This window comes from Motacilla alba, chromosome Z (assembly GCF_015832195.1).
Source record: "Motacilla alba alba isolate MOTALB_02 chromosome Z, Motacilla_alba_V1.0_pri, whole genome shotgun sequence".
Classification (NCBI taxonomy): domain Eukaryota; kingdom Metazoa; phylum Chordata; class Aves; order Passeriformes; family Motacillidae; genus Motacilla; species Motacilla alba.
The window spans coordinates 54,983,879-55,002,038 of record NC_052046.1 but is presented as its reverse complement, the minus strand read 5'-3'; the positions used below and the strand labels follow the sequence as shown (position 1 = coordinate 55,002,038).

The window sequence follows — 18,160 nt, the reverse complement described above, 5'->3', positions numbered from 1 at the left end:
TTCTGAGAAGCTCAGGCTGACACCCACCTAGAAATGACAGAAGGGATAAGGAAGGTCTTCTGGTACCAGCAACAGGGCATGATGAGCCTTTATGACTGCATTTTGCTTCTTTGACATACACTGGCATTTTGAGAACCACCAATCTGGAGTACCTCTGGCAGAGTAAGACTTTTTCTGTGATGGAACTATTACTTGAAGAAAGATTTAAGTGGTGCCAGCTTTACTCTTTTCAACTTTAACAGCATATACACCCCTCTACTTGCCCCCCACCCCCACACCATTTTTTGCTCCTTGTCTTTACTATTTATGACAGAATTTCAGGGCTTTAAAGAAGTATTGTAGGAGTTCTTGCACTGCAGAACTCTTGACTGCTACTTAAAGTAAGGTCTTTAGTTCATTTTGACAAAAGTAGGAGTAGGTAGGAATTATTAACTACCTGTATAAACTACTTTTGAAAAATCTATGCTAGACAATGAATTATTTGCTAGTAATTGTGTATATATCCTTTGAAGCTGAAATAAATCTGTAATGGACAGTTTTTTTCTGTTTTGAAATTACTTTTTGGGTATTGCTAGAGTTTCAAACTCAATCTTAAATTGCAGGAAGGAAAACGCTCTACTTTCTTTAACATTAAACATGGATGGTGTTGAGATGAATTATGTTTGTTCCACTTGTTAAAAGAAAACTTGGAGCCTGTTCCAGGTCGAGATCACATGTTTTCTGGGAATATATAGGTCTTAAAGCAAATTTTGGAATGCAAGTAATATGCTCACAGATCTCCTCTGGGTGGGATCACAATTTAAGTCAGAATAACTTGGACCCATAGAATGTCTAGCTATGCTGATGCCTATCATGTGTGGTGGGGTAAGAGTACTTGGTTCATGTAAGTTTACCTTGCAACCCTCTTAAATTATGTCTTTGAGCTTTCAACTAGAGATGAATGATCAGGTCATGCACCCATCTGCGGTTTGAAGGTATTTGTTTTCCTATTAACTGGAAGCACAAACATGTATTTTAATTTTAAGAGAAAAAAATTGCAAATATTCATTTTCATTTCATAAAAATTACTCTTCAAAAAGCAGTCGGATGAAATAACCTCAGTAAGTTGTCATGTCTTCTCCTATCTCCAATGTAAATCTGGAGACTGAGTCACATGTAGTTATAATCAGAATCTGATTGCTTATGAAACTTTAATTTTTACATTTACCCCAGCAATTGCTCTGGGATTTTTTGGTTTGTTGTTTTGGTTTGGTTTTTTTTATTATTATTTTAATAAAGGTAAGATAAAATGAGTGTGTCAAATAATTGTTACACACTCATTAGACAGGCCCCAAATTACCTCTCACAGACTGAATTTATTTTCTTTTTTACTCATGAATAAAATGATTCAAGGCTGGTATATTTCACCATATTTCATTACTACTACTCAGCTTCACTGAAGGTGAAATTATTTCAGTGTTGAGTTATCTCTGTGTCTCAAATAATCCCTTAATGTTGCCTACAAACAGGAGGTCCTGGTTGATGGCACAGCATTGCCAGCCTGGCAAGGGAGGGGATTGTCCTGCTCTGTTCGGAGCTGGAGTGGTCTCACCTTGAGTGCTGGGGACAGTTTTTGGATGCCACAATATGAGAAATACATTAAACTGTTAAGAGAGTTACAAAAAAGTACAACAAAGATGGCGAAGGGCCTTGAAGAGAAGCCGTGTGAGGAGCAGCTGAGGTCACTTGGTTTATTCAGCCTGGAGAACAGGAGACAGAAGACAGACCTCATTGCAGTTACAACTTCCTCGTGAGGGGCAGAGGAGGGGCAGGCACTGATTTCTTCTCTGTGGTGACAGTGACAGCACCTGAGGGAATGGCCTGAAGCTGTGTCAGGAGGAGATTTGGGCTGGATATCAGGAAGAGGTTTTCACTGAGAGGATACTTGAACACTTTAACAGACTTCCTAGGAAAGTGGTCACAGCACCACCCTGACAGAGTTCGAGAAGGGTTTGGACAATGCTCCCAGGTACATGGTGTGATTCTTAGGGTGTCCAGTGCAGGGCCAGAACCTGGACTTGATGATTCTGATGGGTGTTTTCCTACTCAGTATTTTCTGTGATAGTATGAAAGCTAAAGCTGTCTGCTGTGATGCTTGCTGTCTAGCAGTGATGCTTGCTGATGTTTCTCTGTTCAAGGTGTACCAAAGTCTTACTCATATCATTGTTTTTCTCTCTCATTAATTTCAAGTACAATTAGAACTGCTATTCACCAGATGCTGGCCCACAGAACAAATAAAGTTTTGAAGAACATGGCCTATCTCCATCAGACACAGGCATTTTTGGTGCAACTTTGCTAGATTAGTCAGTTTTTCCAGCAAAACCACATTGCCCACTAGGGACAATATCTATCTATATGGTTAAATAATTTGTGTCCTTATGAATCTATGTTTCTGTGGTGCATTTGCATGAATGAAAATGAAATGCTGAATACAGGTATGACTTCTTTAATGCAGACAGGTACTGCTATATGTTTATGGCTTAATCCTCAAAGAGCTAAGCATTTCTGCATTCTTCAGTGCTGCTTCTCTATGAAGTTGTTTGAGCACAGACAGTGGCATTAACAATAGTACTGGTCTAAGTCTGCACCTGATGTTGGTAACTTCTGCTCTTCAGGGAATATGCAATTTCTTCTTTAGGCTAGCAAACAGTAGGGATGAAACCATTAGGGAAACTTTCTCCAGCAAGTTTCACAGACCTTTAGACAGAGAAACAATGATAGTTCAAATTCCTTATGGTAAATTCATGAAAGTCATCATATTGAATGCCTTTTTAACACATTGATTCACTATGTTGCGTTTCAATTTTTCCTTAGGAACATTTTGGAAGGTTCCTTTCAATATGCCTTTTCATAGCTTCTAACACAGCAGCAAAACTTCAGAGCAAAATGTCTGATGTCTATAATACTCCATTTCTTAATCAGAAAAGATCCTTTGTCTCACTGTTGTTCAAAGAGCTGTCTTAGAGCAGTCTTCACTAGCCTCAAACTGAGATGAAGTAGGATATTCAAAAGATGAAAGTGAATTCATACACCATTCACTACTAAGGAACTGTTGTCAACCAGAAGGCATGCCAGAGAGGAACAGATTTATTCAATTTATTCGGTACTTTTAATAACTAAGATATCCACTAGCAAGAAAGGTTAAACTAGCAGCAGTGGTTTTGATGCTTAAATTTTTTTTCCTGATTTCTTTTTATTTCCGTTTCCCTCTCCTCAGAGCTCCAGAACAGCTCGTTCGGAGGAAGACCGAGACTCACTGTGGGATGCCTGGGGCTCATGGAGCGAGTGCTCACGCACCTGTGGAGGAGGGGCTTCATATTCACTAAGACGCTGCCTGAGCAGCAAGTAAGTGGCTGAGTGTTTTTTACTTTACTGATGAAAAAATTCAACCTACTTATATGTGTCAGACCATAAGAAGTAACCAGTGGAAGTCTTGACCTACACTGAAATTTCCACCTTTTTGAAAAAAAATTATGGTAATGTTTTATGCATTTTTAATTTAATGGGCAAGCAACCGATATGCTTGATAAGGCAACACCCTTTAGAATAAAACAAGAATCCATGGAGGTAAAAAAGTGATGTGGGCAGCTTAAAAGGCTGCCAGCTCCTGAAGCTGAACTTCTCTCCACTTTCACCATTTAAGCAGGAAGAGTTGTCATGGACTCGTACCAGAATACAGATAATTCACTACATTTAGTACCCCACAGTCTCAGCCACCCTGACTATAAAAGCAACACATTAATCAAATGAGGCATCCTGAGCTATATAAGAAAGAGTAACAATCCTACAAAGGATATCTTACAAATTAAATTTCAGGTTGGAAGTATTCAATACCAGGAAGGCCCATTCCAACAGAGATAAAATGGTCTGGTACAAAGGTGAATTCTGGGTACTCAGTCAGGCATCTGAGATTTTATTCCTACCCAGTTACTAGCTTGCAATGGGAGAAGAACAACTCATTTGTCATCTTTTCCACTCTGTACTTTATGTAAGTTTTACCTGCAAAATATTTCTAGCAAATATTATTTCTGTCTACTTTTGGAAAAAATTTACCTGCAGTAAACATGGTATATGTGATAAATATTAACAGATTTCTGATAAAGAATATGAAGGGAAACTCCAGACCCAACTTTTATGGCTTATTGCCATTTCTGATACCTTATATATTGTAGGGGAAAAAAGTCTAATACAATTTTCCATCCTGCATACTTTCTTTCATATTTCTATTCATATGCTTATAAAACTGATCTTAATATTACAAACAGCGGCCATACAGTCCAAATAATTTCCTCTGTCTGACACTTTAATATGTGATGCTGTTTAGTGAAGACAGGAAACAGTGTAAGGCATAGAACCATAACTCTAGAATAGGATATTGTATATTTTAGCTTTATCTGTGAACAGTATCTTAGTAGCCCCATTTATTGAGTTGACCGTGTGCAGAAATCTACTGGAAGAAAAGATAGGCAAAGGCATCTGTTGAAAAAAGTGGAAAACCAGTACCTTGCTATTGTAGTCCCATGGATTAAAAAAAAAAAAAAAAAAAAAAAAAAAATTAATACCTTGTTCGTTTCATGGCCAGTTGTGATTCTGCATTCACCTCAAAATCTGAAATTTCAGAGACAGGAACTTAATTTTAATCACAGTATATAGTTTTCCATACTTAAAAAAAGAATGACTGTCAATATGTTATTTTAATGTAATCATGAACCCAAGAGATCTGGGGAATCTGAGCAATAAGTGCTTTCTTTCCTCCCTCATGAGAACTGTCTCCATCGGTTTAGAGGGCAGATCTTGGAGTTGCAGTAGTAGCAGTTGTCATGATATGTGACAATGTGAGTAAAAAATAATTTCTTCTGGACTCCCTTTGACTCTTGTGCTGTTCAGGACAACCCTGAAGCTTAACAAGTGGGACAGGGAATAACCTCATAAATCACATGAAATTAGGTTTCATACACTACCTTACTACTGTCCCTTCAGGACACAAGCAATGTTTCCTGCCTTAAGAAATCAACCACAAACTATGACCCATTCAGACATGGAAACCTCCAATTTCTGGGAGATGAAGCAGGGAATTAATTAGGTGTGTTTTTGGTTAATTAGGTGTGGTTTTGGTTCAGTAGCAATAAATCTTAAATAGTAACATTTGTCATGGAATTAGCACTCTTTCAAATGTGCAATAGTTTTTAATTTTTCCTAGTCTATGTGCAATTGTTAATTACGCAAAGGGTTTAAATTATTAATTTTTCTGCTAAGCAAGCATTTTGAGCTGCAAAGACAGAGAGGGAGCAGGGTAAAGAAACTCATCAAAGGTTTCCAAATAAGCCTATTCACATGGGTACTTCAAAGCTGTCAAGGCTTGACCAAAATGTCCATTTCTGAGGGACAATTTCTTTATCTCACGTATTTGTTGTGTGACAATACGTTTATCTCACACATTTGTTGTGTGTAATTTCACTGCAGCTTGAAGGAATATAGTAGATTCTTCTGGAAAGTGAAAACTGGCAACATATTTAGAACAAATTGGAACAAATTAATCCTAAATATTTCTCATCCTGGTAGGAATGCTTATAATAATGCCTTGTATCTTTTACTTCTGTATGAGATGACTTTCAGAGTATCGCATGAATAGAGAGAGCCTAGTGCATCTGCTTTAAAAAAATGCAAAGACTAATTGCCCATTTCTAAACACCATTAATATATATAGCTAAATAAAGGAAACCAGCTTTCTTTCCAGCTTTTATTTGCCAAAGTTATGTTCATGCTTGTGTTGTTTGTTTTGGGAATATGTTTTTTGTTAGTCCTTCACAGCTGTGATGAAAGAATGGAAAGTGTTAGTGAAAAATTCTGTATTCTTGTGTTTTAAATAGCAAAAATTTGAGGGTAGGGGCTGTTTAGCAGTACATTTCATTAGAACAACTGGTTCTGATTATGCTAAGGACATTATGCTAGTGATATAAATACACACGCCAGTCACACAAGCAGACGGGGTTGTCAACCCAAGTCAATTTTATGTCTTCATGCTGACAGCAAGCACTGGGTCACTCCAATGGCAGAATAAACCCCAGAAAATAAATTTTTATTAATTAGACTACCAAAACTCAAAGGATTACACTTTTCATGTTCTTTATTCCCATTAACTCTTGATAACTTCTTATACTGTTGTTATTTACACAAAAGGACAGACTCCCTTTAAATGTTACTGGGTTTTGCCTCAACTCACTTGAAGGTGAACCTCCTTGACTAATTATATATTAGGTGGAGGGGTAAGTATTTTTATAATTTTAGAATGTTTTGCCCTTCTGATTCCCTATCTTTTTTTTTTTTTTTTAATGACCTGCCATGCAGCACTACTTATGAAAAACTGTACAGAGGAGAACCATAGACCATTCCTATTTTTCTTGAGGGCCAAACTACTAGCACCTGAGCTTCTATAGGGAACCAAGTTTTATTAGCTGTTGACTGCTTTGGATACAGAGACTGTGGAAATACAGGTAGAGAGGCACTGCATTATGGGCTTTGCCCTCTTGCTTAGAATCCAACCCTTATTTGTTGCAGCAAATAAGACTTGATTGTGCAGCCCTGCTGGCATTTGTCATCTAGCAAAGAGATTGACAATAACTCAAATACCTCCCACCCAGGTTTTAATGTGTGTCCATATTGATTCAAGCAAACTCAAACAGAGTAATAATAAATATCTGAATTAAATATCTGAAAATAATTTGTATTTATTTCCTGTACTGGGATACATTTTCAAATTGTAAAAGAAATTATAAATTCTCTTATTCATTTGTTCACCCATCCTGATCTAAAAATATTCTATGTTTTCTGGAATTGTGCTTTACATATTGATGAGTACTACCATAACAGCGATACCATTTTACTCTGTCTAGGCTTGGCAAGAAGATAATTGTGGTTCTTTTTCCCATCGTCTTCCAAATTCACCATCACTTTCTTTTAAAGTTAGGCTGCATGTAGCAAAAGATAAGCATGTCCTAGAGATTTGCAAACTGGTTTTGCTTATAGTAGATATGTAGCCTATTCTTTAAACTGTATGGAAACCCTTCATTAATATTGCTTCCATTTATGAAAAAACATGAAGCAGAGAATAGGTTCAGCATACACCAGACTGCTGACATAGTTATGGAATCCCAAGGTTACCGAACCTGAGCTAAAGGGCTAAAATTTGAGATCATCACCCTTACCTCTGGGAAATAATGTGTAAATTTCTGAATAGAGTGGAGGTTTTCCACCATTAAGTAAGGGGTTTATGTTTAGTAGCAGAAGAAAGTCAGCATTAACATCTTCCTGACAAATTTCCCTCAGTATAAAAGTGTCCGAGATAAAAAAAAACCCACAAAAATGAAAACATCAATAGGACAAAACAAACAAATGAAGAGAAGCACAAATTAAAAAAAAAGATGGAGCAAATGTGAGAGAGGTAATCCCAACATTGTTCATATGCTTTATACTGTCTGTGTCACTTATTGGAATAGATTTTTTTTCTCCTTTTGAAATACCTCCCTTTCTTTCTTTCTTTCTTCATCTGATGACTGCCTTTTGGTCATGCAAGGGAACCACAAATATGAAATAGCCTTTCTGCTAGCACGGCCTGCTAAATTAGATAAGTTACTTGCTTGGTTGTTCAACACATTGCTGTTGCATTCAGCAGAGTGAAAACAATAAATTTGCATAAATGACTCTCAGTTTTATTGTCATTTTACTTGGTTCATAAAATAAATATGGTTCATAAAATAACCTAACCTTTGAAGGTGAGGTTTAGTAAACTAGCTAAAATAGCTAAAATTAGGTCAATTTTATGATGTGTGTATTTCTCATAAGACAGAAAGGACCTAAAATAAATTATATTTTTTCATTAAGGAGTAATATTTTTTTGATTTTGATCACACATATTGTTGATTTACAAATCAAACATCAAATGTTTTCTGTTTGTCAGACACCGATGGAATAGATGCATATTATTAATGTAAGTTCAAAGTTAAGTACAAGAATAAGAAACCGTTAATAGTATTTCTGACTGGCATTGAAAACAGGATACATCTAACACTGCATATTTGAAAAGATACTGCTTTAAGTTTCATCTGTATACAATTTGATACCAAAATATTGGCTACTGTTGCTGCTTCACAACTGAATTTAGAATTCAGTCCCAGCAAGTGGCTGTGACCCTTATGTTCACTCTGCATTGACAGTCATCTGTCTCAAGGGCTTTCATTCCCAGAGATTCTGAAGTTTTTCACATCTAACACTGATAAAAGGTCCTTTAAACTTTCTGAGTGGAAATTACAATGGTGCAGTTATGTAGGCTGGGGGTCACTTCTTTAACAGACAGAAGCTAACATATATTACTGTAATTATTGTGTAATTATATAAATGTAGCCTGCTCTATCTGGCACTACTAAATAAACCAGATTAAGCTTTAAAACATTTATTAAATGTTCCTATATTGGTCAAAATGATCAATCTAAATACTTGAGAATAAGCCCTTTTCTAGTTTAAGGTCTATGGAATAAAGAGCAAAATATTTGCGCACAAATGCTACCAAAGTTTTTAATATATCCCCAAAAATAAATGGCATCCTGTTGAAGCACACCATGCCCCTCATGATGAGTACAGTCAATGTCATAAAATTCTTAGGTGACCTGCACTATTAAATTATTTAGGAAAATATTTCTCATTACCTTGTATAAAACTGTATCTGTACACTAGTGTAGTATATTGCTTCCTTCAAGATCCTCAGGATACCTGAACTGTTGGGTTTTATATGCTTCAGTTGATACTTCTAGATAGTTTACTCTGTAAAGGACATCCTCCAACATATAGTGTCTGATTCCAAGTAGCTGGAACATATTTTTAGTTTCTTCAGTTTGTCAGTGCTTCTACTTAAGTCTGTGCCCCCTAACAGCACTTTAAAAGGAATTTATTATTCGATTTACTCTGTGATTAGTGAAATCTGTAATTATGAGAATTTTGAAACCATTTTCTGGTTTCATTTGATGAAGAAATTATTCCAAGTTTTTTGAGAGAGATTACAGCTCTAACTCTTTCTAATGGCAGAAGCAGCAAGCAACCTATCTGAGTCAACATGTCAGCAGTATAAGAACCTGCAAATTTCATGCAATGTAAATCAGGATTGTAATCTGTGGAATGACTGCTGATGGTCTTCAGAAAACCAGTTAGACACAGTGTGCTGGCTGTCCTAATTTCTGGCTTCAGTGCCTCACTGAAGTATCTAAAATTGTAGAAAATGGTTTCCTAGTGTAGATTTCCTGTGGAATCCCATGCTAGACCTGACACACAGATGTTATGTATTGGTGTTTTGGGTGAAAAACTACTGTGTAGTAGAATGAACAGTACTCAGCATTGTAGTTACAGGTGAGTGATGGATATGGGCTCCATTAATGCATCTGTCTGTTGAAGTGGCCTACAAAACAAAAATGTCTGTGAAGCCCTGTCTCAGGTGATATACTGTTCATATGTCCAGGTTCATTGAAAGGGCTCTCAGTTATTCATAAGTCTTTCAATAAATCTGTTCCTGAACTTAAATCAAAAAGAATTAAATCAGTCAGACCTTTACATGGTGTAGAGTTTTTGTAAGCCTTAATTCCAGTAAGAAACTTAAGATATGATTCTTTAAAGTTCAAAGCACTAGATTGTACATAAGAAATTTCAGTGAAGGTGGGGTAACACACATGATTTAGATGTTGGTGCAAATTTCCTCAGAGAATGGAGAGCTTGCAATCCTGTTCAGCACATTTGTTTTATAAAGACCAGCTGCAAAACCTGGATCCTGCTCCAATTTCTAGAATGTTCAAATTTGGGATGTTAGTAGTTTTGGGTGTGCATTATGTTCTATATGATATATTTATGATATAGCACAACAGGTGAGATTTTATATTGTAGTTCTTTCCACTTGCATTGTGAAGAGACTTCTCATCCTTGTTTTGCTGAAAGACCTTCTTTTTTTAATTTTTCCTTTTCTGCCTTTCTTGCATCATGAAAAACATTCACAACTGTAATTGCTTTCTGTATATCTGCAATACATGTTATATGTGCAAATCTAAAGACGCTTCTTAAAATATTGTTAAGAAAATAAAAAATACTGTGGTGATGAATACATATGTGAGACTAACTGCTGAAAATAAACAGTGTCCTGAAAGCACTGTGACAGGTTGGGTTTTTTTGTATTTTCCATTTTTTTCTTAAATTGGATCTTTGTTATTTTAAGTGGACTAGCCTGTCATATTTTTATGAGTTTAGGGCATGTTATTCAATGTCAGCTGTTAATTAGAAAACAACAATCAGTGGCTTGGAATAAGACAAAGAAAAACTTGAAAATAAAAATTTACCGGAAGGATAAAGCGCAAACGGTATCAAAAGCTTTGCTGAATTCTAATAAAAATACATCTACTAGTCAATGAGATTGCTGACCTTGTTATATAAGGAAATTTAGTTAAACATGACTTTCCCCTTGTGAACCCATCTGTAATTCACATTCCTGATCTTTCTTCATAGGAGCAGTGTTTCACCCCACTAATTATTTTTGTGACCTGGCTATGCTTGCACGGCTCAGGTTCTGTCTGTTGCTGGACACACAGACCCAAGCACGACACTCAAGATGGGGTCTCATGAGATCATAGTGGAGGGAGAGAATCATCTCCCTTGACTTGGTGGCCATACTTCCTTCTATGCAGCCCAGGATAAAATTGGCTTTCTGGACTGCAAGTGCACATTGTCAGCTGATATTTAATTTTTCATCCACCAGTATCCCCAAGCCCTTCTCTGCTCTTGGCCAATTCATCACTCAGTCTGTACTTATAGTGGAGATTGCTGCCATGCAGGATCTTGTGCTTGGCCTTGCTGAGCCTCATGAGGTGCACATGGGGCCACTGATGCTAAGCATAACAACAGCAGTTACATCAGAATTATTGATTGCCGAATATCAAGGTTGTGGAAAATGTTATTTATGAAAAAGGTTAGCCTTTTGTGGCCCCAGATCAGTACACATGTTTTTATTTGCCTTGCTGGTTTTCTGCATGTAGTGACTGAAGTTGGTATTTTCCTGGTTGTTTATCTTTTTGATTGCAGAAGTAAGAATATTTATACGATCTGTAACTAAATCTGTCAGGGAAATTTGGCTTGCACATCCATGCCCACTTTTCTTGTTTCAAAGTTAACTATTTATGTAACTCTTTAACTATTTATGTAACTCTTCTGGTATTTCACATTTCAACATGCAGGAACTTCTAGGAAACAGATTTCTAAACATAGAGAATGAAATATTTCTACAGATGCATGGCAGAACACACCAGTGCATCTCAAAAACCCACAGTGGCAGGAAAGAGCTTGTGCGATGCCTTTAGAGGCTACCTAGAACAGAGGCTAGACAGTGTTAAAGGAATAAAGTAGGCATTTATAAAAAAGGCCTTCAAAGAATACACCATGGGCCGTACAAGAGCCCAGCCATGACTACACCCAAGATGGACAACTGGCCATGAGTTTTCACACTTTTATAAGTTTTGGTCCTTTTACATATTGGGGTTAATTGTCCAATTACAGCTTCAGATTATGAATCACATCCTCCCAGACTGCTCTCCTCAATTTGCTGTTGTTGACACTTTCTGGGCCTGAGGCTGTAACGATGTCCTTGGTTCTCAGGCTGGAAAAGGATTGTTTTGTCTGACTAAACTGTGAGGAGAACTTGCTAACACTTTATGTGAAGTTCAGAGTTGTATACTAATGTATACAGAATCTGGAAAATATGAAAGCTAACACTTAAGGCACCATATGAACAAAAGGATATGGAAAAATCTTTCACAGTTTTTGCAAATTATTGTCAATTGAGTGATTTAGACATGAGTTTAGCAGAACCAACCAAATAGTTTCAAAAGGTAAACTCCTTGAAGTCAATGCAGTCTTGATGCATCTTTCTTGCTCATAACAATTTGGTGTTCAGGGCCCTCCTCTCAATTCCTTTTACAGGAAAAGTGGTATGCTGGAATAGTAAAAGAGACTGACTATTCCTCAGAGAAGCACAAACACAAAAATTGTATTGAGGATGACAGGGGGTCATAACACTGTGCCAGATTTGGGAAAAAGGTGAGAGCAACAGTGTAAAAAAAGGGAGATGCAAGATGGTGTTGCCCCCACATGTGTAGCCTGGCTTCATGCCACAGCCAGACTAAGAGCTCATGGGAAAAGACAGACCCACAGCATATTTATCTCACAAGTACAATGCAGAAACGGGAATCTGTCCCAGAAAAGTGGCTATCAAGGGGTGTGAAAATAAAGTCGTGGAGATTATTCAGCATTGCATAAACTTCCAAACCCTGTAGTGAATAGCTGAATCAAAATACATATGCACAAAAATAACCCACCCATGGCTCATAGTTGCTTGTTTCTTAAGTAAAGCAATTCAAGCTCTGATGACTGCTGAGAGTGGCAGGAGATGATGAGGTCCTCCTCTGAAAGTCTCTTCATAGTCTTTGGTGATTACTGATAAAGGCAACATTGGCAGGGGGTTGATGTTCATTCTGGCATGGATTTTTGCAAGACTTCTAACTCTCGCAGAGCACAAATACACATCTACTTGAGGCCTTTGACGGGGGGGACTTGAAGTAAGTCTGTCTACAAACTGGAGCCTGGAGAAATAAATACCAGGGTTTTGGATTGTTTACATTAAGAGAAGAGAATATTTTAATATATTAAAAGTTGTTAACCTCTTTCAGAAACTTTACTGGAAACAAGTGACTAAGTTTAAGGAATGAAACATGATTCCCAACAGCTTGCTTTTCTTTCATATTCACATGATAATAATCCCCTGTCAAGCCAAACCCTCAGCTACCTTTTTCCACTGATAAAATCCCCCGCAGTGTAGATAACAGAGATGGCTAGAAGTACTGCTTACTTCTCCCACTCTTTCTGTGCTCTTCAAGATGAACTTGGCATATTGGTTGACTTCTGAGTTTTCCTGCTGGCTGTATGTACTCCTTGTTGGTAGGAGTTGCCATTTATATCCTGAAGAGATCAGAGGATAAATGATGACTGTATCTCACAACATGGGCTCAGTAGTCTGCCATGATCCTTCCTTGCATGCTAAAGGCTCAGTGCTGTGGAATTCTGCAAAGTGTCTATGCTGAGATATGCGGTCAAATGCCATGAGTTTGAATTCCAAAATAGTTGCTTGTGCTTAAAGAGAATCTGAAATAGTGTCCTGAGGTAGGGTAGATCTGAAACACAAACTACTATGCAAATCTATTGTGAAAATATATCATGTAAGGCTAAAAGCTGTTACCTGCTTTTGGCCAATGGGTGATAACTGGGAAACTAATGAGTATAAACAACCAAACTCCAAAGTATGTTCTTGCTGAGGAAATAAGGGCCATTTTCCAAGAGTGTTTCCTAGTCTTCATGAATCATAAGAGCACTAGCTGCATCCAGAACTGCTCATTTTATCTGAACATCCCTGGCCATTAGCCAGAAGAAGAAAAATGGAAGAAAATAAAGGAATAGTTGTTTTTTCATATATCTAATGAAAGAACCTATTATTTTCCCTAATGCAGAGAATAAGTGAAAAGTAAGTAGGTTTTGTTTTATTTAAATTTCAAAACAGATAATATGAAGAAACCATGAAAAGAAGAAGAACCTGAGAGGCAAATGATAGAAAGGAAGCTAAAGTTCTCCTGGAAGTTCAGTGGTTCTAAGATTAATCAGTTACAGTAATTGAAATTGTGCTAATAGCAAGTCTGTGTGAAGCAAAGTAATGTTTGATGGTTTGTGTGGCATCTCTGAGAGACACACGGGGCAGCTATCAAGCCTGATGAACAAGCTATTCAGTGTGGTAAATGAGGCCTGTACTAGGGCTGCCTGCATTCTGCATAATTTACTTCTTTATTTACTATCTATCATTAGCAAAGTACCTTTATTTAATGCAATATAAACAGGTTTCCATGGTATTTTTCCAAGCTTGCCTATATTGCTTAGGAATGACTGGAATATTGTGTATGGGAGGGGATGTTGCTTGGGTATTTTGCTGTTGTTATTGGGTCTTTTAGTTGGGTTTTTATTTCATAGCCTATTATGAATGTAATTTTTGTTATTGTACCACCAAAACCAATTTTTTCCTACTGCTATGTACACTGTGCACATTTTTCACTTCTGTGCATGGTTGAGATCAGAATTCATTGGAGTTAAATATACAATGCTACAAAATCACTGAATTAATTATAGTGATTAGTGATATTTCTGTTCTGCTTTTAATATAATTTTTTTGTATGCCAATGCCACTTCAGCAGAAAGTGTTATCTCTTTGCACTTAGATGTATTGTGAAAATATGATGAAGTTTATTTATTTATTTGTCTCCTCTTGGGATCATTTAGACAACTGTGGTATGTAAATGACTACTGGATGAATTTCACAATTAAGTCTTGTGGATAATGAAGACAGAGAGGATGACTTCAATAACTTAAAGAAAACTTGTTTGATTAATTTTAGAGTTAACTCAGTATGGGAAAAGTTTCTCTGCTTTAAAAATAAAATATATTTTTTTTAAAAGTGAAGAAAAATCAGTGCTGTCCTTTTCCTTAGATAGTTCAAAATTGTTTGAATTTTAAAATTCAGGCTTGGCAGGCGTTTATTCCTGAAGGAATGTGTGCTTGTAAAGTTGTGGCCAAAAAAAAAAGAAGGGGGTGAGGGGGGAAAGTTGTGAAATTAAGAAATCAAAAATGTTAGGAATTCCATTCTTTTGAAGGATACATTGTAAAAACCAAACTCTGCATTGTGATTTGCGTGAGGGCTTCGGCAGAGTATACTGTCTGAAGTCATAAAATATGTGAAACTTCATTTAGGGTCAAATTCTCAGAGTACATGCTGCTGAGTGCTGAAAAGGTATCTGGCTGTTGACCTTTCTTTTAGGAGCCCTGCCAGCATCAGGGCTGGTATGGGTCCGCTGAGGTACAAAAGGAGGAGAGCCATGGAAAGCACACATCAGGTTATGTGCTCTCCTTGACCTCACTGGGCCCAGCTGCTCTTCATATGCTGTTGTGCACCAGTGAATTGAGGGGAAGATTTATGCTCTCCTTCTTCCCTCATATCAAATAGGGAAAAAGCTATGTCACGCTAGCCTGAAAGAGGGGAAATCTAAACTGAATGAGAGTAGGTTTAAGTTAATTTTTTTTTTTTTTTTTTTTTTTTTAATGTGAGAGTGGTCAGACACTGAAACAAGTTGTCAGGAGAAGCTTTGGGTGTCCCATCCCTGAAAGTGTTCAAGGCCAGGTTGAATGGGGCTCTGAGCAATCTCGTCTAGTGAAAGGTGTTCCTGTCAATGGCAGTGGGATTGGAAGTAGATGGCCTCTTTGAACCCAAACTATACTTTGAGTTCATTGTGCTGCAGGCATAGTTCCATCATCTCAGTGCCCAGTTGTTCCCCAGAAGACAAAGCTTTCCTGCTCAGACTGCGCCAGTACTAGAGTGTGTGCCCTGGTAGACACAGACCTATGTCCTTGTGAAAGGACATTAGGAATTGCATGGAGACACAAGAACATTATTCACGTCATTCAGATAGGTTTTTTTTCAGCTAAAGTCTATATTCTCACTTCTTATCTCATTTACAAGCTGATGCTGCTTTCTAGAAAGTAATTTTTAAAGCAAAGGTAGAAAACTAAGGAGTTGTAGATTTCATACCTCAATAGGGACAGATAACCTTTTACTTTGAGGAAGAGGGTTGGTAGGGGAGTAGGTGATAAAAAGTACATATGGGGAAGTTAATGACATTAACTGACATTAACATGACATTAACATAACTGACATTAAACATTATGTGTTGGCTTTTTATATTCAGCTATTAATGGTTTTGGGTTTGTTTTTAATTTTTGGACACAGGACCTGTGAAGGGCGAAACATCCGGTACAGGACATGCAGCAATGTGGTAAGTGAAGTATAGCTTTGATGTGATACAAATCATCACATATGACAATCATGTCCATATTACTGCAAATAATTTGGAGAAGTGATAGTGAGAATCTTGTAGCTATCTAAACTATTTTCATACCACAGAACCCAGAACCATAGGCAAACCTTTGCCAGTTTCTTGAAATGTGGAGAGATTACGGCATAGCCTGATGCTAAAACTGTCTGGAAGGGATTGCATTCACAGCCACCATAAATAGTCAGTTAATGAAACTTCAGAGCTGCTCTTTACAACCTCTCTTGCAGAATCAAGACATCTTGTGTCCCCAGTAGTGCTTCAATAACCAGCTGGTTCACGTTGGGTAGTCTGTCAGGCTGGAGGATTAAGCTGTTAAGAACTGAAGACAAGTTAGTAGAAGATACGTGATTCTATGATTCTATATATTTCTGTTCACATCTGCCCTCAAAGCATTTTAATTCTGCTGTGTGTCTTGGAAAAGCAGTTTTACATTGCCTGTATCAGTGTTTTGGCATTTCCAAAGGCTCTTGTTGTTTTTTCTTAATATGTGGCAAATATAGTTTTCAATACAATAAAGTAAGAAACTTCAACTTCTGTCTCAAACAAAGTGAAAGTGTGTTTTCACTGTTGAAAATTGAAATAGAGGCTTTCATATGGAAAGTTTTATTGGGTGCCAAGAATAGTAAAGGCTCTCAAGTTACATGGAGAAATGTCAGTTTTACCAGTAAAGATGGAAAATGAAATCAAACGTACACCGGCCAAGCTTTCTCATGCCTGATAGGGACGTATTCAGAAGCCTTTCAATACATGCTTTGTTTAAAAAGTTTAAAAGTTTAACTTTAAAAAAAGGAATGTATTTTCTCATATTTAGCTTATCTTTTCTTCAATAGACTACAGTTCATAATGAAAGAAACTGCTTCAGAGTTGTAGTCTCCTATGCAATAAGATTTCTCTCAGTTCTTTAGGAGCTGGGCTTTGATAATCCCTGTGAGCCCCTTCCAATTCAGAATATTCTGTAATTCTGTGATTCCTCTGAAATTTTTTCTGATTGTATCATTTGAGTTCCTGAAATGTCTCATCAGTCTAGCCTTCACCTTCCCTAGCTGACAGCAACTGATGTAGTTAATAAATAGATTTGCTGGCAGATTAGCAGTCCAGTCTTCCTCTGAGGAATTTAGGCTACACCACATTTGTGTAAGGAATGGCAAGTTTGATTTGTGCTCGTCAAGTTGCAGGCCACAGCTCTGCTCTATCTCACACACACACACACACACACACACACATATGAAAAAGAAAGGAATAAACAAAGACATACTGTTAAAGGCTCATTAAAGACTAAGTGGACTACAATTAAACCCATTTCTTTTGTTTTGGTTAGGCATTGCATGCATATTGTATCTTTCTGTGTCTGATCTGGCTTTGTGTATGTTAAGAGCAGTGAGACAGAGTACATCCTGCTCTCCTGCCATTAGGTTTCTGGGTCACTCTGATGGAAGGCTGGGTGGGGCTTTAGCTGGGTTGCAACCCTTACTTTGGAAGCACTGAGTTTCCAGAATAAGGAGTATTTCTTTAGATGTTATTTTTAGCTTAGGTTCTGCTTTGCAAATGTGCACCTGAACAGTTTTCCTTCAAAATAAAACTTCGCATAGTTTTGTGAGGCAATTCCTTTATGTATCTTTTATTTGGCAATACCAGCTCTAGAAGTGAGGCATACAGCTGCAGAACTCAATTATTTCATACCAAATAATCCAAAATGAACTTGTAGTAAACAGGCAAAAAGAAATTAAAGGAGGCCAATGGTCTTGAAAAGAAAAGTGCCTGTTTATTTCGTTCCAGGACAACAGAGAATGAGGCCCCAAAGTAAGCTTGAGGCCTATGCAACAACCCAGAGCAAAAGTATCAGTTCTGCGCAACAAGGTATTTCCTTGGACCGAAGTACCGCAGAAAGACAAGGAGGTGCTCAGCACCAGGGGTTTTACAGTCTCTTGTCGGGCAGGATTGGCGTGTTTTCAATCGCCTGATGATTGGCTCTTTTTCTGATCGCTGGTTGGTCCATAGCATGGAGCTTTCCCGGCCAATCATTTCGGAATTCCGAGGCTTCATTGGCTGGCAAGCCTTCCAATCACCGTTCATATCAATTTCATCATTGCAAGAGGCAGTGAGGCAACCCTCTG

At 37.4% G+C, this 18,160-nt stretch overlaps 1 protein-coding gene across 3 annotated transcripts in view; it reads left to right on the top strand.

Annotated features, from left to right (window-relative positions):
- Positions 1-18,160, top strand: part of ADAMTSL1 (ADAMTS like 1) — a 398,190-nt gene that overhangs the window by 235,223 nt on the left and 144,807 nt on the right. For 2 of the 3 annotated variants that reach the window (XM_038124997.1, XM_038124995.1), the window contains 2 exons: positions 3,257-3,384; positions 15,941-15,986. In XM_038124997.1, the coding sequence (XP_037980925.1) occupies positions 3,257-3,384; positions 15,941-15,986 (174 nt within the window). Of the gene's footprint in view, positions 1-3,256; positions 3,385-15,940; positions 15,987-18,160 lie in introns of those variants that run through there. The other variant, XM_038124998.1, reaches the window with a different exon arrangement.